At 41.6% G+C, this 24,340-nt stretch overlaps 1 protein-coding gene across 2 annotated transcripts in view; it reads right to left on the minus strand.

Annotated features, from left to right (window-relative positions):
• The window catches only part of KIAA0930 (KIAA0930 ortholog), a 162,873-nt gene that overhangs the window by 58,087 nt on the left and 80,446 nt on the right, over nucleotides 1-24,340 (minus strand). For both annotated transcript variants that reach the window (XM_054038260.1, XM_054038253.1), the window contains exon 3: nucleotides 7,501-7,649. In XM_054038260.1, coding sequence (XP_053894235.1) covers nucleotides 7,501-7,649 — 149 coding nt within the window. The remainder of the gene's footprint in view (nucleotides 1-7,500; nucleotides 7,650-24,340) is intronic.

Consider the following 24,340-nt stretch of genomic DNA (forward strand, 5'->3'; position numbering starts at 1 on the left):
GGCTCAGGAAAGCCCCTTTCCTATTGCAATCTGTTGCTCACAGAGAGGGATATTTCCATATCTTGCCTCCCAGCCTGATGGGTAAGGGGAGAGAGAGAGAGAGAGAGAGAGAGAGAGAAAACTTCACTGCTTTGTGCCTCTCTTTCCCCTCACACACTTTGTCTTGTCTGTCTAGACACTATTACAATTCAAATAATAGATAAGTGAGAAGCTAGAGAGGAACATGCCCAAAAATCTGAGAGCTCTGAATGTCCAGTGATGCCTGACCAACATGTGAGGGGGGAAGAAACACCTTAGAAGATACTGACGGCACAGAAATGGTCTTTCTGATGCATAGCTTTGGCACTGAGAAAGCTGTTGTGCTTGTTGCAAAATAAGAAGTGTGTTTTAACTGCTTTGGGAAATGGAACCATTACTTCCTGCACAGGATTGAAGATATTGTGATCAGCATGAGAAAGATGCAGAATCAATGCATTTAAGATGCTGACTAACTGCTCTTAGCTCCTGTCATATGCCAGTATTCTGAAAACAGTAACATCTTTCATTCATTGATTCAGTCCCTCAATGGTGTGGGTTTCAGTCTCCATAAATTTGCTAAATTGTTGTTCCTATTCTTGTACACATCTGCTAATTTAAGCATTAGCCAAGTGTGGTCAAAGGCCATGTGGTGACCAACATATTCACATGGGTGTGTCATTGACAAAAACATTTGTCCTGGATTTTTACTCTGTTAGAACTGTTCAATAAGCAATTCTTAGTGAGTGTAAAGATCAGCATATTTTATCCCTAGAGCAGCAGGGCACACAGACTATAGCAATGGATTGTCCATTATGAGTGCAATTCCTTAGCCTTACTGGACTCATTCATACAGGAGTGAATATCTGAAATGGCAAATGGAATGCCTAAAATTGACATAACGTCGGAAATTATGCTAGAGAAGTAACTGATGCATTAGAGCAGTGAGACTCGGACTGAGGCTCAAGAGCTGCAAGTGGTTCTTTAATGTGTCTCCTGCAGCTCTTTGCAGCACATGATATTAAAACACTGTGATTTTATTATTAACCAATCTAAGTTAGTAAAAACATCCTGATGGGTTAATATGTTATTAACCAATTGTAGAATACTTAGTCAGTCATCTCTCTCTCTCTCTCTCTCTCTCTCTCTATATATAAATGTAGATATGTATATATTTATTTATTTTGGGGTAATGTTGATTGCTAGTTCGGCTCCTGAACCACTGATGTCTGAGTATCACTGCATTAGAGAGAGATGGAAGAAGTGAGATTTGAATAAGTTAATAAACTACTGTATCTCAAATTATATTTGCCCGATCGGGAAATATTTAGAACATAAGAACATAAGAATGGCCGTACCGGGTCAGACCAAAGGTCCATCCAGCCCAGTATCCTGTCTACCGACAGTGGCCAATGCCAGGTGCCCCAGAGGGAGTGAACTTAACAGGCAATGATCAAGTGATCTCTCTCCTGCCATTCGTCTCCACCCTCTGACAGACAGAGTCTAGGGACACCATTCCTCACCCATCCTGGCTAATAGCCATTAATGGACTTAACCACCATGAATTTATCCAGTTCTCTTTTAACCTCTGTTATAGTCCTGGCCTTCACAACTCCTCAGGCAAGGAGTTCCACAAGCTGACTGTGCGCTGCGTGAAGAACTTCCTTTTATTTGTTTTAAACCTGCTGCCTATTAATTTCATTTGATGACCCCTAGTTCTTGTATTATGGGAATAAGTAAATAACTTTTCCTTATCCACTTTCTCCACATCACTCATGATTTTATATACCTCTATCATATCCCCCCTTAGTCTCCTTTTTTTTATAATGGTGACTGAATAAAAAGTGTGGAATACAAAACTGGGCTGGTAAATGGACTAGATTTAAGATTTTCTGCCCTGAGCATTTTGCTATCATTGACATTAGAGCCTTAATTATGATATTCAAAAGCTCTGATTTGGTTGCATAAATTATATATAAGACAGACAAGTTTCTGGCCTCAATAGAGACATTTTCATACCTGCAATTGTTAAGTAGTTGACACCCCATCATGTAACTCACTGATTGAGTACACTGATCTTTCTTCAGTGCATTTTGGTGCTTGAGAAGTGCACTGATGAGATTGTCGGAGAGCTCCTCTCAGCCACTTCTTTTATTGAAGCCCAGCCTAGGCGCTCTCCCCTGTCCTTCAGTCCTCCAGTGGCTCACAAGTGCCGCATTTGCAGTAATGAATAATTCATGACATTTTTCTCCCCCATCAGATGGGGAATTGGGTTTGTATTTACTTCCTTTATAATGAAATTCATCTCTGCCACAGAAGCTAGGTTTAAAATACACCGTTACCACGATATAACGCGGTAAAGCAGTGCTCCGGGGGGGCAGGGCTGCGCACTCTGGTGGATCAAATAAAGTTCAATATAATACAGTTTCACCTATAACATGGCAAGATTTTTTGACTCCCGAGGACAGCGTTATATTGAGGTAGAGGTGTATAAGCAAGCAAATTTGTGGCCCTGTTTTCTTTTAACATCTAATATAGATAAGAATAATATGTATTTAGTAGATTCCAGTAAGATGAAATTTCAATTACATAGCTCAATCCTGCTACACTTTTATATAGTTTATATTAGGAATCCACTTAGCTGTTGCTCTTGTTTTCTTAAATTCACTTTATTTAAATTATTCAAAAATCCTACAAAGATTTTAAACATATATGGCCACAGAAACTGTAATTATATACCCATTACCCACACATATTACACATATACACCTAATATTAAACTTAAAAAGCACTAAAAATGATCAAATTTAGTGATAGTGCTTTAACCTCGATGGCCACACCCAAATTCAGTCCAACAGAGAAGGTATTTTATTGATCACTGTACAATAAAGCTATTTCGGTTACTTTCCTAACTGTGCAGGCATACAGATTCTCAAATGAGTTTTAGATATTCTTATGCTCTCTTCTGTGATGCATTCTGATGTCACAAATAAGAGACAGGCTGTCTCAAAGCTATCAAGTAGCAGAATTTTTTATCTTCACAAATTTATAGGATCAATAAAATGTCAGCAAAATAAAGCGTGAAGGTAAATGCAGGAGGAGTTTTTGCAGGTAACATATGTACATTGGAAAGCAAGATCACTATGTTTTCTAAGGCTTTGAAATTCCTTTAAGAAAGTCATAGTAAAATTCTGGCAATGCAAACAATCTCTCTCTTTTTCATTTTCAGGTTTTACAATGAGAGTCTAACTTAACATTCTCCTCCCCCAGGAATGTCGGCAGCTCCTACTCACGGCTATGACTACAACACAACTCAAAGACTCAGCAAAATATTAAGCATTTAGGCAGCACAGCTGTCTCTGAACTGATTCACACACACAGTGACTGTAATCCCTTCCCACATTCTAACTATGCAGAACGTTTGGTGAGTTACTGGGCAGGCAGAAATGAGACTCTTGCTACTTGTTTCTGTGACTGTGATTTTCAACCAGTTATTTGGAACTGCCAGAAGTTACAACTTACACTAGATTCTTCTCTCTACAGCCCCACAGATTGCTAAAAAAACCAGACCACCATTGATTAGTAAGGTGAAGTATTTTTTTTTTTAAAAAAGAGTTTAAATTAACAATGATATGAAACAAAGAAATTGCCGTCTCTGTTAGATGACATCTCGGCTCCGACTGTCGGACCACACAACTCTTGGTGGGTGAAATTTTGGTGGATGAAATTTTCACAGTGAACAAGGGATTTAGACACACAACTCTTGTGAATTTCATTGGAAATTCATGTGCCTAAATCCCTTTGGCTTTAAAAATCTCAACCAACCTGTCTCCCACAACAGCCAATACTTGGTACTTGAAAGCGAGATAGTTCAAAGATAGCACTCAAATTCTGGAGGCCCATTAGTTTATATTCCATGGGGCTACATTTCTCTCTACTTCTGAAGATGGAGCACCAACACTGGTAACTTTTATGCCTTCAGGAAGATTTTAGCAACTAAGTTACATCTAATTGGCAGTGACTCCAACACCATTTATTATTAAAGTTTATGCTAACCAAGAGAGTACCCACGCCCACGTCTTGGCACCCTTTACAAACTCAATACATACAATAAAAGTATTAGTCCTTCTCAGTCCTACCAGAGATGTGGTGTACATTCCACGTGGCAAAGAAGAATTCAAAGGCAAATGGGTTAATACAATCTGGCACTGATGACATATTGCCGCTTCAGGTTTTACTTTGGTCTCTTCCTTGGTGAGTTGCCAAGAAAGCCATGCTATGATTTCCCTTAATACCCTGAGATCACAATTTCCCTACTGTCTTATACAGAAAAATCAGAGCTGTCTGTAAATGTACCAAAATGTAATTCTTTAAAAATGTCTATTGCAGGGAGCAGTGGCAGAGAGATTGTACCGTTAATGTAAACCATTATACTTCTTAAACCAAAAGCCTGATTCCATTTATACTAAGGCCTCTTTACATCACTCCTGCAGTAAAAAAAGGGGTTTTAATGTAAATGCAGAACACGTCTTAAATTTTCACTAAATTATATTGGCTGGTGTAGGACAGGGTGGGAAGTGAGGTTTTCTTTTCTTTTTTTTTTTTTTGAACTTGACATAATGGAGTATGAACAACTGTGAGTCAGAGGGTTCCCACTTAAACTGCTAATGCTCTGTTAAATATGAAAAAGGTTTGTTCTAAGTTACCCTGATTTCTCTGGTCAGGATAGATGGGTCCTGTGATTTTGGTACATAGATTCTGGAGACTAAAGTCTTAGAAACTTAATATGATGCATTCTTGTCATAAATAAAAAAGAAAAGCTGTTACTCAAGAATCTAATTCTCTTTCCTGGCATAGAATCATAGAATTGTAGGACTAGAAGGGACCTTGAGAGGTCATCTAGTCCAGTGCTTCTCAAAGTGGTGGTCCGCGGACCGGTGCCGGTCCATGAGCCATCGGCTGCCGGTCTGCGGCGAGTTTCCTCATAAGACCATCAAATAGGATAATAATATTTCACCAGTCCCTGGCACATTGAGAGAAAAAAATTGCCGGTCCCCCACATCAGATAGCTTGAGAAGTCTAGTCCCTTGCACTCAAGGCAGGACTAAGTATTATCTAGATCATCCCTGAAAGGTGTTTGTCTAGTGGGCTCTTAAAAATCTCCCATGACAGATATTCCACAACGTCCCTAGGCAATTTATTCCAGTGCTTAATAGAATCAACATCCTATATTGAACAACATGAATAAGTCCCCAGGATTAGAGAAATAAGTTCTGTCCTGATATGGGCCCTATCAAGAACTTATTGTATGCGCGCGCACACTCGCACACACACACACACACACACGAAAAGAGTGGAATGGGCCTGTTTTCAAGAGTCAGTAGCTAAGGAGAGTATGCAATTTGGAGGTGGGCAGATTTAAAAGCTAGTTTAAAATGTGATTGATATTGAAAGCCCAATCTTATGTCTAGTTCTCCCTCGCCTTTACATATCCAAATAAATAGGAGGCACTTTTGCAGTCCCAGTGATGGGATGGCAATCAGGGACTGCAGATAGTTGTCTGTCTTTCACAAGATAATTGACAAAGCTGCAAAGTCAAATTAAAACCAGACCAACCATAAATCAAGATTTAAAAGTAACAGATCGATGTTTCACTTCACAAGTCAGGCTCAATAACCCCATATAAGAAGCAGTTGAAACCGCCAAGCAACACAAACCCTCATTTCAAACAGGAGCCTACAGGACAATTTTGAAAAGAACTCATAAAATATGTGACCCCCACAAGACCTTCTAAAGTACTGCAATATCCCCAAGAGGAAACAGCCTAATTCTCAAAGCTTGACCCAGGCACAGTATTGAAGCATACAATGTGCCCTTTGCTCAGTGTGCCAGGCTACAGCACACACAAGTTCTTATTTCCCACATCAACCATTGTGGTAAGCAGTTCACTAAGGCTGAATTTGAGACAAGGACTTCTACTTATGAAAAAGCCTCACAGATCAGAAATATTTATGACTGCATTTATGCTTGGGGCTTCATTTAGCCTGATATAAGCAAGGGGTTATTTGATCTCCTAATCCCTATAGGAAAGATGAATAATTTCAAAAACTTTAGGAATCAGAAATTAGCTAAGTGTACGTATGTGAATGAAACTGTTCAAGTGGACAAGCATTAAAAGTGATTCTTCTTTCCCATTGGGAAGAATAAAAGGTCAAAAGACCCACATTTTTACCAGGCTAAATGAAGCGACAATCTTGTGTTATGCAGGCTAGTAATACAGCTGTGGAATTTCAAGGGTTCAGGTAAGAGTCATTTATTAAAGCATCGCTTTCCTCCAGGAGCTCCCAAATACCCCGTTCTAAGTCTTCAGTGAAGACTATTAGACATCTCTTGAATCAGTAACTGTTGTTCACTTGAGATGCTGAACTTAGGGTCTCTTTTTTGTCTAGTAGCACCATTGATTGAAGACACTTTACCCCTCTTCTCCCACCCCACCCCCATCTTCAAAAATTAGAAAAAAAAAATCCCAAGATGCCCTCTGGCCAAAATTCTCTCTCTCAACAAATAGGTTTTGATGACTGAGGTTCTGTCTACTAGTTGCTTCTACATCGCCTCATCATCCCTTTATACGAGTTCCTAAGGTTGTGCGTAAGTTATTGCCAAGTGTCTAATGGGTGCAATATTGGATTGTCCTGGTATATATGGATGCATGAAACCAGCACTACTTTGCTGGCTGGCTGGCTCTCTCCTTCTGCAGTAGTTAAGCTTTCATTAAAAAAATATATATGTTTCTACTCCTTATAGTTGCAAAAACGGAACCTTCTGGATGTGGACCAACACAGTGCTGTTTTCCTGAGTCTGCAGACTGACAGACACAATAGCTCCACCAGAAATGTGAGCTGCATTCCCTCATCTCATTGGGATGTTAACACTGAAGCCTACTGATACCATTATTGAAATCCACGTTGTTAACGACAATATTTCACTGCAGGCCAATTTCACATTAACATTTGTTGTGGGCGGAGCTTGATTTTTTCCAAGCCTCAATTTACAATATCCCTGCAGTACTTCAGACAAGTAAGGCACAGCAAAAGGCCAAATTCTGTGCTAAATGGGTGAAAAATATTTTCCAGGCTACAATATACAGTAGAACATCAGCGTTACAAACACCTTGGGAATGGAGGTTCGTAACTCTGAAACATTTGCAACTCTGAACAAAACATTATGGTTGTTCTTTCAAAAGTTTACAACTGAACATTAAGTTAATACAGCTTTGAAACTGTACTATGCAGAAAAAAAATGCTGCTTTCCCTTTATTTTTTTAGTAGTTTACATTTAATGCAGTACTGTACAGTATTTGCTTTTTTCCTTCTTCCTTTGTCTCTGCTGCTGCCTGATTGCATACGTCCAGTTCCAAATGAGCTGTGTGGTTGACTGGTCTGTTCATAACTCTGGTGTTCGTAACTCTGAATTCTGTTCACTCACCTTCTTTCCCTCTGTGCTATCGCCACTAACGTAGGATAGCTTTCGGCGGACATAGAAGAGCATATCATCCTGCCGGGGGGCCAATTTCTCCATGAAATAAGTAGAAAACATCCAAGTCCAGAACACAATGCGATCATCTTTGAAACAACCTAAGGGGAATAAAACAGGAGAATTAAGAGTTGTAGAAGACATCCTGGCACATTTGATTTTAAGCATGATCCTACAGAAGGATTAGTTGTATGGCTTAAGGTAACATGTTTAACTCTTGCGTGACACCCATGCTAGACAATATGTTTATGGCCAGGTGCTTAGCTGGTGTAAGTTGGCACAGCTCTGATGACAATACAGATAGACAACACTTCACACCAGCTGAGGATCTGGCCCTTAAAGTTTTTCTCTATTTTTTCTAGCTGCTCTGGTGGTGTCATTGGAAAAGACAGAGCCAAGGCACCAATCTAGAAGACATTAGAGAAGCACAGAAGGGAGTTAATTTCAAATGCAGCTAACACCACCTGTAGTGAGTCGGTGTGGCTCCCCTCCTGCCCAGAAGAGGGAGCCCACGTGCCGGCACCAGAGTGGTTGGGACCACCACCGCCTGTCCCCGCCCCCCGGAAGTCAAGGGGCGGGACAGGAAGTATAAAGGCCGGCCGCCAGAGCTCAGTTGGCGGCCAGCCACCACAGGGAGCAGACGTGCGGCCGGGAGCTCCCGGCCAGGAGACCGTCGAAGACCCTAGCTGGCCTGAGCTACCCCGGGCCCGCTACGAGGAGGAGCCGCCGGAGCCCGTTCACGCCCGCCACTGGGAGAACCCCTGGGAACCGAACCCCGCTAACCCTGAGGGTGAGACTGGACCCGAACCCCTCAGCCCCTGCTGCTATCCAGAGGAGCCGCCTGAGGACCATTGGCCGGACTTCCCGGCAGAGCTACCAGACTTGCCGCCGAGCCCGGGCAGAGAGGAGCCCATGCAGGTGGACTGGCCCGATCCCGGCGCAACGAACGAGGTAGGCTGGGAGGGGGATCACGGAAGTAGCCCGGGGGTAGCCGACCCCGGTCCGGCTGCAACTGAGTGTGAGCCTATGTCAGTGTGTTGCGGTCTGGATACCCCACTGACCAGCAGCGGCAGCAACCGCTGTTAGGGCCCCGGGCTGGAACGCAGTGGAGTGGGTGGGCCTGCGTTCCCCCCTGCCACCCTCCGTACGGGTGGCAGGCTTCCCCCTCACCCAACGCTCGGCTACAGAAGCCTGGGCCTTGAACTATTTGCTCGCTCAGCTCCCTGCAACAAGGGCCTGAGCTAACTGTGTTTGCCCCGCCCTGATCCAGGGCCTGGGCTCTGAACTATTTGCTCGCTCAGCTCCCTGCAACAAGGGCCTGAGCTAACTGTGTTTGCCCCGCCCTGATCCAGGGCCTGGCCTCTGAACTATTTGCTCGCTCAGCCCCTGCAAACAAGGGCCTGAGCTTAACTGTGTTTGCCCCGCCCTGATCCAGGGCCTGGCCTCTGAACTATTTGCTCGCTCAGCCCCTGCAAACAAGGGCCTGAGCTTAACTGTGTTTGCCCCGCCCTGATCCAGGGCCTGGGCTCTGAACTATTTGCTCGCTCAGCTCCCTGCAACAAGGGCCTGAGCTTAACTGTGTTTGCCCCGCCCTGATCCAGGGCCTGGCCTCTGAACTATTTGCTCGCTCAGCCCCTGCAAACAAGGGCCTGAGCTTAACTGTGTTTGCCCCGCCCTGATCCAGGGCCTGGCCTCTGAACTATTTGCTCGCTCAGCCCCTGCAAACAAGGGCCGGAGCTTAACTGTGTTTGCCCCGCCCTGATCCAGGGCCTGGGCTTTGAACTATTTACCCGCTCAGCCCCTGCCATAAGGACCTGAGCCTAACTGTGTTTGCCCCGCCCTGATCCAGGGCCTGGGCTCTGAACTATTTGCCCGCTCAGCCCAGCAAGCAAGGGTCTGAGCTAACTGTGTTTGCCCCGCCCTGATCCAGGGCCTGGGCTCCTGAGCTTTAACTGTGGTTGCTCCGACTCTGCACCAAAGAGCCGGAGTTTCAGGACTAACTGACTGCTTATTCCCAGAGTAGTGAGTCGGTGTGGCTCCCCTCCTGCCCGGGAGGGTCGAGCCCCGGCTAGGACCTACTACACCACCATTTGCCAGAGTTTATTACTTAAATCTGTCAGCCTGCAATAGCCTTACCGTATGTTGGCAGGGGAATGTGGTAAGCACTGCAGAAAGTGAATTATTTAATTATCTTTCCTTAGCCAATTCGTATTAACGAGCCCATACCTTGAAGGCACCCTCTAATGCATCTCACATTTGGCAAGATATAAAACTGACCAACCCTTCCCCCAAAATATCCAACCGACCAAAGAGCTTAGAAGGTTTTCATGTCAAACCAAGAAGTCTAATTACGTTACATGAGGAATCAACTTTTCCTTGAGTGGGGATAAGGAGGGTGGAAAATGAAAGGTAGCAAAGTCCTCTTGAATGCAGAATCAAGAACTGCTAACGACACCAGACTTTGAAGTCTCTTTTTCCTGCTAGTTCTGATGCCACAAAAGTGCCAGAGAAGGAGTCGATGGGAGGAAAGCAGCAGCATGAGACTCAGTCTCTCAGATCTCACTGGGAGAAGGAGTCACAGCAGAGGTTGACTTACAATTTTGTAAAGCTATTTACATAGTTAAATACAATAAAAGGGTAAAGATACTGCAAGGAGCCCCTCTGCAGCCACACAGGGGCCAGTTGCTATTGGAGTCCTTGCCTAGCCAGGTCTTGGAGCACAGAGAGGGAAACAGATGCTGCATCCTCTCATATGGTGGCTGGTAGTGAGGCAACTGTGCTTCTCCAGCACTCCTTGGGCTACAAGAGGGCCTAGTGGGTGAGTGAACTGTGGTTCTCTACCACTTCCATCTGCCCTCAAAGGTGCACCCCGGTGATGTGCCACAGTCCAGCTTCTTAACTGCTTTGCAGTCCTCTGGACCGAAAGACGCTCTATCAAGTGTTGTTACTTGTTCATAGCAAAGAAACAAAAATACCTGAAGTGGATACTACAGTTACTTTTAACGAATAGAAACAACCACCTCTTTGTAGACTTGTATCCCACAGCTATCTTTCAGTGTAGCACATTCGCCTAATAGCAATATACTGCATATATGGAATACACAACAATTTCTGTAGAGAAGCACAAATCAATCTTATTCAGTGAGACATGACACTTATTTATGGGGATATCTGAATTAAGCTTTGAGAGAGTTTTTAGTCAATTGCAAAGAAAGGTGCCATCTCTCATAACAACAAAAATTATTTTTCTTGGACTCTGGTCACCATATTCAGGGCTTCATAAGGGACTAGTCAGTGTTTTAATCCAGAAATGTTGTTCAGCACATTTTCCTATCTCATTATATGTGCATTTAATATTTAGAGGCGAGACCTTTCTTCCCATTTTTAATGAATGTAGCAGGCAAGGAGATTAGACTTTAAAATCTTTAACCAGAGGAATAGCTGATCGGAGAGACCTTAGATTTCAATTCCAACTAAGTCCAAGAGCAACAGTTCAAACGAAATGAAATTTCACTGCAAGACCATGCAGAGAATACATTAAACATCATCAATAAGGAAGCCACAGCATTTGTAGGAAATATCTACTGTGTATTAAATGTGATAACTATCATTAATAAAAACGCTGAGACAGACACAAAGAAGCCAGGATAGTCAAAACGTTTTCAGTAATTTGGCACATTCTTAGCCTGGCTGCAACTGCTTTACTCATTGAGTGGTTGTATTGAAATCACCGTAACTACTCAAGTGTGCACAGCAACAACACTTGGCCTTGTGTAAAGTTTGTGAAACATTTAATAACAAGCAGTAATACATTAAACTTCATATTTAGCAGAGAACAGAAAACAGTACAGGCACACATCATGACCCACTAAATGTCCCACAGGAATCTGGGCTTGTTAAGTCTCTTGGCTTTTGAGTGCTTGATTTCAGAGTCTTAACACTGAATTAAATATTAAGGGGCTTTGTATTTAATTTCTCTGATGTTTTACAGAAATGAGTGAGGATGAAGAAAAATGGAGGTGTCATGTACAGTCAGCTTAAAAAAAAAAAGTTCTCATGTTCATCACTTGGAAAAAACTTCCTTCAAACTTAGTTTTCCTTCATCAATTAAGTCTATATAACAAGGCAATTTATATGACTATAAAATGTCAGTCTGAACTTGTCACTTAGAAAACCCAAAGCCAACTGATTTAAACTGAACTTTACAAATTCATTCGAGTAATGTATAGGTGACTAAAAATTGGTGGCCAGGAGGGTTTAGAATGGCAATTGGAACTTGGTATACACCGATATCATGGTGATGGGCTTAGTACAAGAACCTAAAATGGAATAGAATGGGTTTTTAATTAACTGGCTATATGTACGTGTCTCCCTTTGACCTTTACTGGATGGATGAAGAGATGTTCAACTCATATTCACATGTGTCAGAGGCCAAAAGCTACTGTGAGCTGAGGAGAGTTTTCTTTCAACTCTAGCTGTAGGAGTTTCTGCTTTTGGCGTAGGGAGATCCAGATGCTTTCTTAGAGTGCTTTCTATACAGGTCAATAAATACATGCAAGCAGATATAGGTATCTAGGTAAGCGGTCTAAATAACTAAATACACAGTGTGTTCTGGTGTGGTGTGACTTTATGCAATGTTGTACTTAAGTCATCCTTGCAGTATTGTTCTATCCAGTTCAGGAACCATGTTTTTGGATCACAATTCAATCTCTGTTGCAGCTATGAAATTCTGAGTTGACAACATTCAGTGCTATGTGTCATGCATGTGTTACAATAATATATAACTATTAATATATTGTACCAGAATGATGTTGAAGTAGTTATTGCAATGCACTAGTATAAATGGGAGAGGTGCAGAGAACAGACCAGGTCTGGGGATTTGCACCAGGAACTCCTCAGGGTAGAATATTTACAGAGACAGGACAAGAGGGGAAGGGAGATGAGCTTGACTTATTAAATTGATCATCCCTAACAAGAGAGGAAACTGTCAGCTTCCTTTCGTGCAGTAATGCTGCTGCAATGAAACTGGTTATCCACAGAGCCACAATGGAATGTCTCAGGAAAAACTGGTGACCCAGAAACAAGGATGTGAGGCGGTTACTTTACAACTCCACCTGAGATTTAGGGCAGATTCTCTGTCCTGACTGAGCTGTGCTCAAAGTGGGAACGGGAGGGAGAGGGATGAAGGAATGGGAGCAGAAGTGCCTTCTCAGAGCTGCCCCGGCACCAGTGTAATTAGGAGCAGCCTCAGGGCTGTTCTAACTTCTCTTTGGCTGCAATGACCCCTATCGGATTGTGGCAGCCAAAAATAGCTGGAATGCAACAGAATTACAAACCCCCCACCCCCTCCATGTCAGGTGCAAGAGGGAGACTGGTGCAGAGAATTGGACTTTAAAATCTACTACAAATGCAGTGGAATTAATTGTGGGGGAGAACACATTGCTCTTAATCATTGACTTCTCTCCTTTTAAATTTTAATTTCATGCCAGAAAGTAACCAAGTTTCAAGTTCATCTGAAGCTCATTAACTCTTCAGTTTATTCAACAAAAACAAAAGCAGCCTATATGGCAACCATTATTTTAGAAATCCACAGCTGATCGGTAAAACCTTGGCAAAGTTGGGGGCCTTCTATTTAGCTGCACAAAATTGCTTTTTAAATATTGTTTTGGGTAGTTCATGCTTTTGAAAGGTGTCAAGCCCAGGAGACAGAAATCCTCTTAAATACAGAGAATAGAGACAGCGCAGGCCTTGACTGGTCATTATCCTACCAAACTGCCACAACCTGCCCTGTAGGGGCCACCTCTAGGGGGTCAAGAGAGTGGTTCTCTCTCCAAGCCAGAGACTAATCCTGCAAGGTGCTGAGCAACTGGAGTAGAAGGCACTCTGCTCCTAGGAGGATCAGGCACTTAATCCTTGGCACCTCTGCTAACAAGTTCACCTTGATACTGATATTGCTTTTGTGATGTAGACAAATCCAGTGGGAAGGACTGCAACCTAACTCATTTCTCACAACCATGAGACGGTAATACATTTCTATCATTCCTGTCTTTGGCTGGACTTACATCAGACTTACAGAATAAAAAGGCTGTATAAATACCATTGCCAAGCTGGAAGATAGTTAATAAAAGTACTGGAGACTTTGAAAAAAGGTATTATGGAGCTATTGCTTCTCCGATTAAAATCTATGGCAAAACTCTCACTTTAACAGGAGCAGAATTGGGCCCTTTATTACAATGGAATTAGATCAGGGATTCAAGAGAATCAATTCCACACACAGTACAGAACACAGCATGAGGGAGCTTAGTGAGAACACTCTGCCCACTAATAGATTTTGCTTCTAAATGAACAAAATGGAATTAGGAATTCAGATTATAAATCTCAATATACCAAAAGTTAATTATATGATTATGAGACCTTTGTAATGAATACATCCTAATTACAACAATTCATTGCAATGATTCATTTGCATGGATTTTACTCTCATTATAGTCAAGCTTTATGTCAGCTGGTATGTAGTCAATGTATCCTTTTACCTATATTTGATTTTATATCAAGTATTCATTTGAGGGAACTGGCTCCAGACCCATATAACAACAGGTTAGGAATTGTTTATAATTAATGCTTTCAAAAAGCAAAAATCACAGGCTAAAAAGAAATGTCAGAATTTTTTTTTTTTTTTTTTTTTTGCTTCAAAGGAAAACTTAAAAAAATGTGATTTCATATTTGGTGGATAACTACTCCTTTGGCAGTTATCACTCACACTGTAGAGAAGAAAAACAATCTCGCTCTGATCTGGTGGTTTGAGCAAGGGACTGCGAGTCAGGTCTCCCAGGCTTCATCCCCAATTCTGCCATGAGTTACTATGAACCGTGGGACATCAGACAAGTCATTTAACCAATCTGTGCCTCAGTTTCATCATCTGTAAAATGGGTTTAGTAGTATGATCTTACTGAGGTGCTTGAAGGTTAATTAAATTGTTTGTGAAGCTCTTCAAGATTTTACGATTTAACGCAGTCAAGACATGCAAGTGATTTTTATTACACTTCATTTTGGTTTTGAGTTAGCAAAATACTCTGCTTGAGACAAACTGCTCCTTTAGCCATATATTCTCAAAATATTCAGATTTAACATAAAAAGCCAACCCTGGGCTATAGACACTCTTGGTATTAAAAGGGTACAACTAGCACAAAACCAGAATGGCACATTTGTCCCAACCGCATATCAGACATCAGCTAGTCAGCATATTAGAAACCAAAAGCACCCAGGCTTTCCTCCAAAAAGCTCACCCCAATCACTTCTGAGATTCCAAAAAGACAGACTTTGCAACAAGCCCAGAAGATCAAGAGAATCAGGATATTCCAGACCATGTGGGAAATCACCAAAATGAGAGGCCCTCAAAGAGGACATCTTGCCAACAGCTTCTTCTCGGATATATCAAGGGGCATGGACATGAACATGAACACCTCTACCAATCCTAACCATGATAATACAGCCTGGGAAGAGAAGTGCCCACTCAGGCAGGAAGGTCCAAGCCACTTCAAAAAAAGTTATACTTTCACCAGAAATCTCTGATCCTTCTTCTGGTAGAAATTTTGGTAGAAAAGAAAGAAGGAAAGACCAGTGGCTAGTGGGCTAGCCTGGAACATGCAAGACCCATGTTCAATTCCTTCCTCTGCCAAAGATTTCTTGTGTTACCTTGGGCATATCACTTAGTCTCTAGTGCCTCCATTGCCCATCTGTAAAATGGGAATACCACCATTGCCTTACCTCACATGTCTGTTGCAAGGATAAACACATTAAAGATTATGGGGTGTTTAAATAGTACAGTAATGAGTGCTATATAAGTATCTAAGACAGACAGACCAATTTTCTTTGAAAATGAACAAAATCCATGGGCTCATCCAAGTGTAAAAATATATATCTTTCACGTTTAAAAGTATAATGCAAGATTATGTAGATTTGGAAATTATATGTGTGTGTGTGTGTGTGTGTGTGTGTGTGTGTGTGTGTGTGTGGCCCCTGTGATAACGAGCACCATCAACACTCACTAACTAGAGTAGATGTTGAGGGAATTCAGCACTGTGATATCAAAAGAGAGAGAGACTGAAATAACAAGCAAATATTACACTAAAGAGAGTGAGCATTAATTTTTTCCCTTGGTGCTCTGGATTTTTCTTCTATCTAATCATACCAAAGAATTGAAAGAAATACTGAACTTATTACAGGGGCCTCCAATACTGAGAGAGAAAGATACTGAATAAATGATCAGAACATGAGACAGGTTTTCCTGTGCTGCAGATCCGGACTCCAGTATTCAACTTTTCATGGATGTTCCACTGACGTAAATGGAAGATCCGTACAGGAAGGGAAAAACAGAATATTATTAAAGATATGAGAGGATAACTTTGCTTAAATTAGACCAAGTGGTTTTCAACCAGTTGGTCACGTTGGTCAATTAGGGGGGTCATGAGGCACTGAAAATTTTATTACAATCTAAAGCAAAGAAAATCTCGCTCCTCACACTTTTACCCTTCAAGGTCAAGTATTCTCTGTCCAAATAAGCCTATATAACTGATCATTGATTTTTTTTTTTTAACTCTTACTTTTACAGCAAATGGAAAGGGGTCCCAAAATGTTTTGATTTGAAAGAAGGGTCGCCAACACAAAAGGGTTAAAACACACTGAGTTAGGGTAAGCAATTAACTCTGCAGCAATTGCACCACTACACCTGATTGCCAATAGATGGAAATTGATTTTTCTGTATTTGTCACCTTTCTAAACATGACTCCATTTTTACAGCTGTTTGCATTCAATATATTCTTGCTAGACTCAATTTGCAGTTTTCAGTACACACCTTAAATGTAATCGCTCTTTGATTTGAAATAGCATGTGAGCCTGTGGCCCATTATCACTGTGGCCATTAAGATCAACTACAAGTGGTGTCCTTCCTATAGAAAGGGAAAGGGGAAGGATAAGGGCATCATTTCCTTCCAGAATAGATAACCTCTGCTGCTAAGCACTGTAAATGCTGCTGTGATCTAACATTTCCAAACAAGACTAAGGCTTCTAAGGGCTCATCTACACAATGGGGTAATGCACTATGAGTGATGGGGGGAGTGGGGGAATGATTACTAGAGCACACTAATGTACTGCACATTAATTGGTCCAGGTAGACCCTGCTAGTGCACACCAAAGATTCCCTAGTGTGCTTTAACGTGGTGCTGTTTATATGTTAAAGTGCGCCAGGAAACCTTTGGTGCGCACCAGCAGGGTCTACACGAACCCATTAATGCCCAGTACATTAGTGCACTTTAAAAGTCAGACTACAGTTGAGTGCATTACCCCATCATGTAGACAAACCCTAAGAAACTTCTGAGATCATCTTCAGGTGATCACTTCAGAGTAATATTCATAAAATTTAAAAGTGACATCAAAATCAGTGGGGAAAAAAGCTTCAGTTGTGCAGAACTAAATGGTATCTGAAAGGAAACTAAATCCTGGAAACAAGCACCCTTACCTATGCCCACTACTAATTTCTCTGCTATGTAACACAGTTCCAAGTGAAGTTTGTTCACCTTTGTAACAATCACACCCATCTTTTATATTTGAGAGTCTCCTATCACCAATCACATGCCTACCCACTCATCTCCCAAAATAATGGTATTGATATTGCTTAAAAGAAAAAAAAGAAAAAAACCCATGAAAACCCAAGATTCAACTGAGATGGACTCATGTCAAGACCACTGAACAGCCTCACATAGATACAACTTTTGGTTATTGTCACCGGCCTGCACTAGATTTGTATGAGACTTATAGAAACAGTGATTCACTGGAATCAATGAAAGAGAACCATGGCAATACTGTGACCCCCACCCCACAACAGCCAGATTTGAGAGGGGAGACCGGATTTCATGGTCCGTGACATGTTTTTCACAGCCGTGAATTGGTAGGGCCCTAAATATCAGACAGCTGAAAAAAGGCCTCAGTAACACTAAATATTCTGTGAAAACAAAAAGTAAATTGTACAGTAATTAAAGAAATTTTAGCAAGAAAGGTAACAGTTTTAACTCAAGTCTCATGCATGATACTCCATAAACACCACTGGTTCAAATGTTACTTTGAATCCAAGTTGCACAGTAGGGCCATAATTTTAAAAAATTGTGTACCCAAGGTTAGACTCCTGGCCTGTGCATCTGCAAATCCAGTGAAATCAAAACTAATGAAATCCGCTTGAGCTATACGTGTTCTGCCTCTCTTAAAAAAAACAAACACTTTGGTTTATGCACCTAAAGCCTATTTTGTTACCTAACATTAGGACAGCCAAGTTGGCAGACTCAGGAGCCTTATTCAGATTTCAATTGATATTGTTTTTTAAATAACTAGATTCCAAGGCCAGAAAGGACCACTTGATCATCTAGTCTACCTCCTGTGTAACACAGGCCATAAAACTTCCCCAGAATAATTCCTAGAGCAGATCTTTTAGAAAAACATCCAATCTTGATTTAAAAATTGTCAGTGATGGAGAATCCACCATGTCCCTTGCTAAATTGTTACAATGGTTAAATTACACTCGCTGTTAAAAATTTATACCGTCTTTACCGCTGTAAGGTTTCTAATGTAGACATGGCCTAAATCATAAATAATTCTTGATTTCAGTGGTTTTACGTATGGCCAAGATAATGGAGCAGTTGATAAGGCGACTCATGAATGTGCAAGCCTCAAGAGAGATACAGTAATATAGCATGTTAAATATAGGAACATAGGAATTGACAGATTAGATCAAACCCAAGGTCCAGCTAATTCAGTATCCTGTCTCCAACAGTTGCCAGAACCAGAGGCCTCAGAGGAAGGTGTAAGAACCACACAATAGGCAGATGAAGGGAAATATGACCCTGAGAATCTCATTTTAATATTTAATTGAAGGAGATTGTCTTAAAATTCAGAAGCATGTGGTATTTTTTAATACTTTCCCAAGCTCTTCCTTAACATTACCTGTTATAACTCCAGTTAGTCTGGTAATCCATATAATTATCCAGTCCCTCTCTGAATCTTGCTAAGGTCTCAGCCCCAACGAAACAGTATCTAGTTTCCTTTTTCTTTATTTTTAAAGATTGTATTTTTTAGAGTCAATAAAAAGGTAGAGCTACTGTTGCTAAAAGGGTGAAGGAGAGAGGGAAATGTTACACATTTCAAAGTTCTTACATCCCCAGCTTTGGAAAAACATTATAAAACAACAGGAGCATTAATATGTTCCTAAAGAACATTTTACTGCGGTAAATCTGAAAACAACCATACTGTCACAGGCGTGGATTAGCAATACAAAACACTGTGAGCCATTTGGATACTTTTACCAGGTGGCAAGTTTACAATTTCCAATGGGACTGTTGCAAACCAAAAAACAAAAACACCAGCCAACAAATTTAGAAAACAGCAAAAATACTCTCAAACCATATATGCCGGGGATAACCCTCCGCATGCTGACAAGAGCTGTCCAAGCACATAAAGGCAGCATCTTGTAGCCTGCTCAACACGCTCAGTAAAGCACTATATTTACAGACAAGGAGTAAAATTTTCAAAATGCTTAAGTGATTTAGGAGCCTAAGTCTCATTGCAAGTCAATGGCATTAGGCTCCTGAATGCCTTAAGCCTCTTTTGAAAATGGGATTCCAACATTTTTGAAAATGTTATCCAAGATACTTCTCTCACCCCTCCCCACGCCATAGCCTTTATTTCAGAACCCCTGATTAACAGAGATCAAACACCCCTTTTCTCCTCAGGGAATAGGGCTGACCTCATAATGCCAAAATAACTAACTACCTGAAGGACAAACCCTAATATCAATTGATGTCAATACTAGAATTAAAAACTGTCTTTTTTTTTCAGGACTCAGTGCACACAAGTTCTTTAACCTTTTTGTTTTGCTGCGATCCCCTGAATTCATAGTTGTGTCATGGTTAATATTACAACTTCCATTGACTCCGGTCAATGTTTTGTAGTGAGGGCCTCATTCTGGTCGGTTAAGGTCAGATCAATGCCCTTCGGCATTTATGAAGTACACCCACCAATTTAAACAAGGGAAACAGCAGCCCAATAGGAGCGGGAGGGGGTTGGGGACAGGGGGAGACTGTTTTCGTTTTAAAGAGTGGGGAAAATCCCTCTACAAATCACTCTCTAATATTGTCACTAAAAAGGCCCCTGGCCCACTGATGATACACACATTAGTTTAATGCAGGTATTTTTCATTCTAAACAAGAAGTATTTTCTTACACAGAATTCATTCTTAATTTCTCTGTTGAAAACAATTATTTAAAAAACTTGATGAAAAAATAAGAAATGGATTTTTTTTTCCATTTTTAATTCAAAGACAAGAATCCGGAAGGAGAATGAATGACTGAATTGTGAGATGGGAAGATTACTAGAAACATTAACTGAATTCACTGAGCCAAGACACAAACCTTATAGTAAGCGTGATCAGATTTTGCAATCTGCTCTCATGACTGCTACTCAACATTCAAACCCTGTTCTAGCACCTACATGCATATAAAGTATGGTACTCAGTAAGTAGACACGGTTGTAATAGACATTTAGTTATAGTGGTGGAAAAACAATTTATCAAGCAAACAGATTAAATTTGATACACTTTTCCTCTGGCTGCAACAGACACACACACACGACTTTCATGCACTGTGATTGATCCTGTGTGGAGCCTGGAAGCGATGGCTTGGTACATTAAACGTATACTCTGCAAGGTCAAAACTTTAATATTTTATATTATGATGCAAGGGAAGAGTATGAACGGGCTGTTCAATCAAAAAATAAAGAGGAATGGTAAATGGCAAGCAGTGAGAAACGAGGGATACAAAACCATGGACGGGGTAGTGTTCAGTTATTCAAATACTTGTGAGAACAATAAAAGGCTGTTTTTAAAAAAAAAATCGACAGTAAAGGTAGCAATTAGAATTTTACTCTCAGCTGCAAAGGAAAGACTGAGCCAAACTGCTTTCAGAATGCTCACCACTCACATCTTCTTGTTAGAACCATCCAAGCAGAAAGAAAGAAATAAGCATACTTGAGAACAAATCCCACAGCACATAAGAAGGAGGTAGGTCTTGTGGGGAAGGCACTGGACTAATGTGCAGGAAATCTGGGTTCAGTTCCTAGCTCTGTCACAGGCCTTTTTAGTGATCTCAAGCAAGGCACTTTATCTGGCTGTGCCTCAGTCCCCAGTCTGTAAAAATGGGGGTAACAATACTTCCTTTCTCCCTCTTTTTGGCTGCCTTGTCTATTCAGATTGTAAAATGATCAGAACAGGGATATTCTCTTCTCTTACTAGGTGTTTCTTCAATACAATCACATTGGGGCTCTGATCTCAGCTGTGTCACTGACAAACATTAAAGAATAAAATTTAAAAATAAATAAGTACAAGGAAAGATTTGCTTACTGAACAAAACCAACCACCCAAGGCAGTATATACTAAAAAGATACTCTACATCTCACTCTGCCCTTTTGATCCCAGTGGGGACCTCAGTGACAAAGCAGCATGCCAGACCAAGGGCTTTGTAACTGTGTGCGCGCACACATCTCCCCATCAATTGGTGTGAGATGCTGAAAAGTTCGGGTCCCCATTCGTGGCAAAGCAGTAATCTGAGAAATGTTGGGTACTTGAGAAATACATGTGAACATTTAAAAGCTCTTATCCTCAGGCTACAAAGGACTGGAGATTCTTCATGGATTTCCTCTAGCTGCCATGCTGGGCCAACAACAAAATTTCACCTACAGGCACAGGATGGGCGAATACGCCAGTACTCAGATGACATTCACCTTTGGAAGCCTACTGTTTGGATTTTATCTGGGAACATGTGAATTCAGAAAAATGGAGAGAGAAAATAGCAGGGCTAAAATGTGAATTGCAATGGCAGCATCAACACCACAAAGCAGACGGAGAAGAACGCACATTTTAAAAAAGTTATAACAGGTGTGGTTGCAAAATGGCTGAGTCATATATCACATGACTAATGACCAAATTCAGGTGATGTCCTATTTGATGGTGTAAGTAACATAGTAATAAGTGGGTATAATTTACCCTCAATGGAGAGCAGTAAGGTAGGACTGTTATACAGGTAAGTGACAAAAAGAAAGGGGAAGCTGCTTCATTGTACACCTTCTTACACTCTCCTTTTATTGGCTTTCTTGCCATAACCCCACTCTTCTGGCAGCACCTTGTGGTGTAAATTGCACCCATTTACCTTCAACATACACCAATATGTAATTTACTCCACCATTTATAGGTCACCTCTGGATTTGCCCCCAAGAGTGTCATGGCATGCTCTTGTGAGACTTAAATGTACCCCAAGCTTCCACGCTGTTTTGTCACCAGCACTTGGAGCTGATAGTATCAGGAAAATAATTTAGAACTATGGAGCCAAATAGGACCAAAATTCAGGATATTTGGGAAATTAAGTATGAAAAAAAGAGCAAAAAAAATATCTGAATACTACATAAAGTAGGCAAAATGCACAAGCCCCTCCCCCCCTTCTCTGCAGTCCTTTGAACTAGGGTAGAACTGTCACGGATTTCAACGGGAGGTGCTCATGTGAATAGAGGACAGTATAAAAGAAAGCTCACCCATCCCTACTACAGACACCCATCCCTTCTTGTTTTTGGTGAGGCAGTTAATTGAATTAAATATATTGTGTAATCAAATGATGTGTTGAGGTGACAGTGCTAAATAAGTCTAATGGGATGTGTGCATGCATAGTGATTGGAGCAGGAGGAGGAGGAAGAGGAGAAGAGGTAGATGGTAAGTGTGCATCTTATAAATTGGCTGCCTGTTAGCTACAGAGCAGAGGAGGCTAAAAGGTACAACAGTGACCTGAACCTATTTCAAATCTTGTGCTTCATAGGTTGAAAGTCAGCATTTCAAATCTACTCTTGCATCCACAATCTTGTTTTGCAGAGGCTAGCTGACATCTCAGTACCTTTGGCATATTCATTTCCTCCCATAGTCAAGCTGAGCGTTCTTTGCTGTCAAACTGTCTTGAAGAGTAAGAGTCACATGTCACTTCCCCATCACTACTGTTGTACTGTCTAAGTAATGAAAGCACTTGTCAGAAACCTTATGGCAAGTTGACATAAATGAAGGAAAATATCTTTATGCCAAATAGCCCTGGCTAGACAGGCCTTCCTTCCTGATGGGACAAAAAGCTTAGTAAGTTTCCAGCAAATAAAAAAAGGATTAAACATTTTAAACATTTATACCGTATGGATAAGGATAATGTCTGTAGCACTCTACCCAGCACGGAAACTAGTCTAAATCCTGATGTTTCAGGGTTACAATAATAAGCTGCAATCAGGGAGAAATTTCCCCAAACAGTACTGGAAAATTAGTTGCATTTTTTTAGCTGGTAGTGGTAATGAGGGAGATGGAGGAGAAATTAGCCTTTCCTCTAAAAAGATCAGTCATTGGCTACTGGTGGAGAGAACATACTGGGTTAGTTGGACCCTGAGTTTTTTTTTGCTGTTGTAATTATGTTCAGATCCATAACACAATAGCAAAGAGGCTGGGGGCAACGGGCACAAAGCAATAATTATTTTTAACAAGACCAAACTTACACTAAATCTTACAGCTGGCACTTTTCTTTTTGTATTTATTCCAAGAATATGCTCTTGGCTGGACTGAGACCGCAACGCGCACACACACTTTCACATCATCCCAGCAAGTGAGGGTGCTGAGACAGAGACCTCACAAAAGTCTTGGCCTTCACATAAATCCAGCAAACTAGAGGAGCAAAGCTATTAACCTCACAAGACGTCACATCAGCCCAGCAAGCTAGAAATTGCAGAATCAGAGGCCTGTAACTTAACATCAGCCCAGAAAATGAAAGGGGTTGAGCTAATAACTTCGCAAACGTGCATGACTTCTTATCATCCCAGCAAGGCTATATGCAGAGCATGAGACCGCAAGGAAACCTGTACCTTATCATCCCTGCAGGACAGAGTTCCTGGATCAGTGACTTCACTGCAGTTTAACCCTTGACATCAGAGCAGCAAGCTAAAGATAAACCAGGAGCCTCCCAAAAGTCTGTGCCTTGACATCAGCCCAGAGTTGCTGAGCAGCTGTATACAAGAGGGGAGCATGGGAGAGTGCCGCTCCCTCTCCAATGCTGAAAGCTTCCTCCCCTGAGTTTGGGGGAAAACCAGCTCTTCCTCCTGATGCTTCTCATTGGCCAGTGAGATTAAGACCCTCATAGTAGGAGGATAGGGAGCAATAGGCAGAATTGCTGATGAGGCATTCATGGAATACTCTGCATTCCCACCAGTCAGAGGAACAGCACTGGTGCCTGAACAGAGAATAAGAATTGCCCAGCCAGGAACTACGCTATCTGCCTCCTTTCGTCTCTCCCACTGCTGGTTTCCTCCTTCTCTCGAAGTTAAGACACAGATCCTGTTCCTACAGATCTTCCCCACCCCCAGGGGAAACACGACTCTTCTATATGCCTTCCTCTAGCCAGAAGCCAGGGGAAACAGAGTGGCCATATCAGTTCCCTCTTCCTTCCTAGAAGCCCATAGAGGAGAATACGAGTAGAGGAGGTTGCTGAGAGCACAAGGGATATTTTCCCCTACAATGCTTTTCTGGGTGTAAGCTTGCTTGGGGACACAGACTCCTTCCAGATACATCACTTGTTCCCATTCTCTTCCCTGTTCTATGTCATGCCACACAAGTGATGCCGCATCACATGACATCACACAACCCTTTCCTATTTTGATCTAAGTTAGCCCCACTGGGGATGCC

The sequence above is a fragment of the Malaclemys terrapin genome, chromosome 1 (genome assembly GCF_027887155.1).
Source record: "Malaclemys terrapin pileata isolate rMalTer1 chromosome 1, rMalTer1.hap1, whole genome shotgun sequence".
Lineage (NCBI taxonomy): Eukaryota > Metazoa > Chordata > Testudines > Emydidae > Malaclemys > Malaclemys terrapin.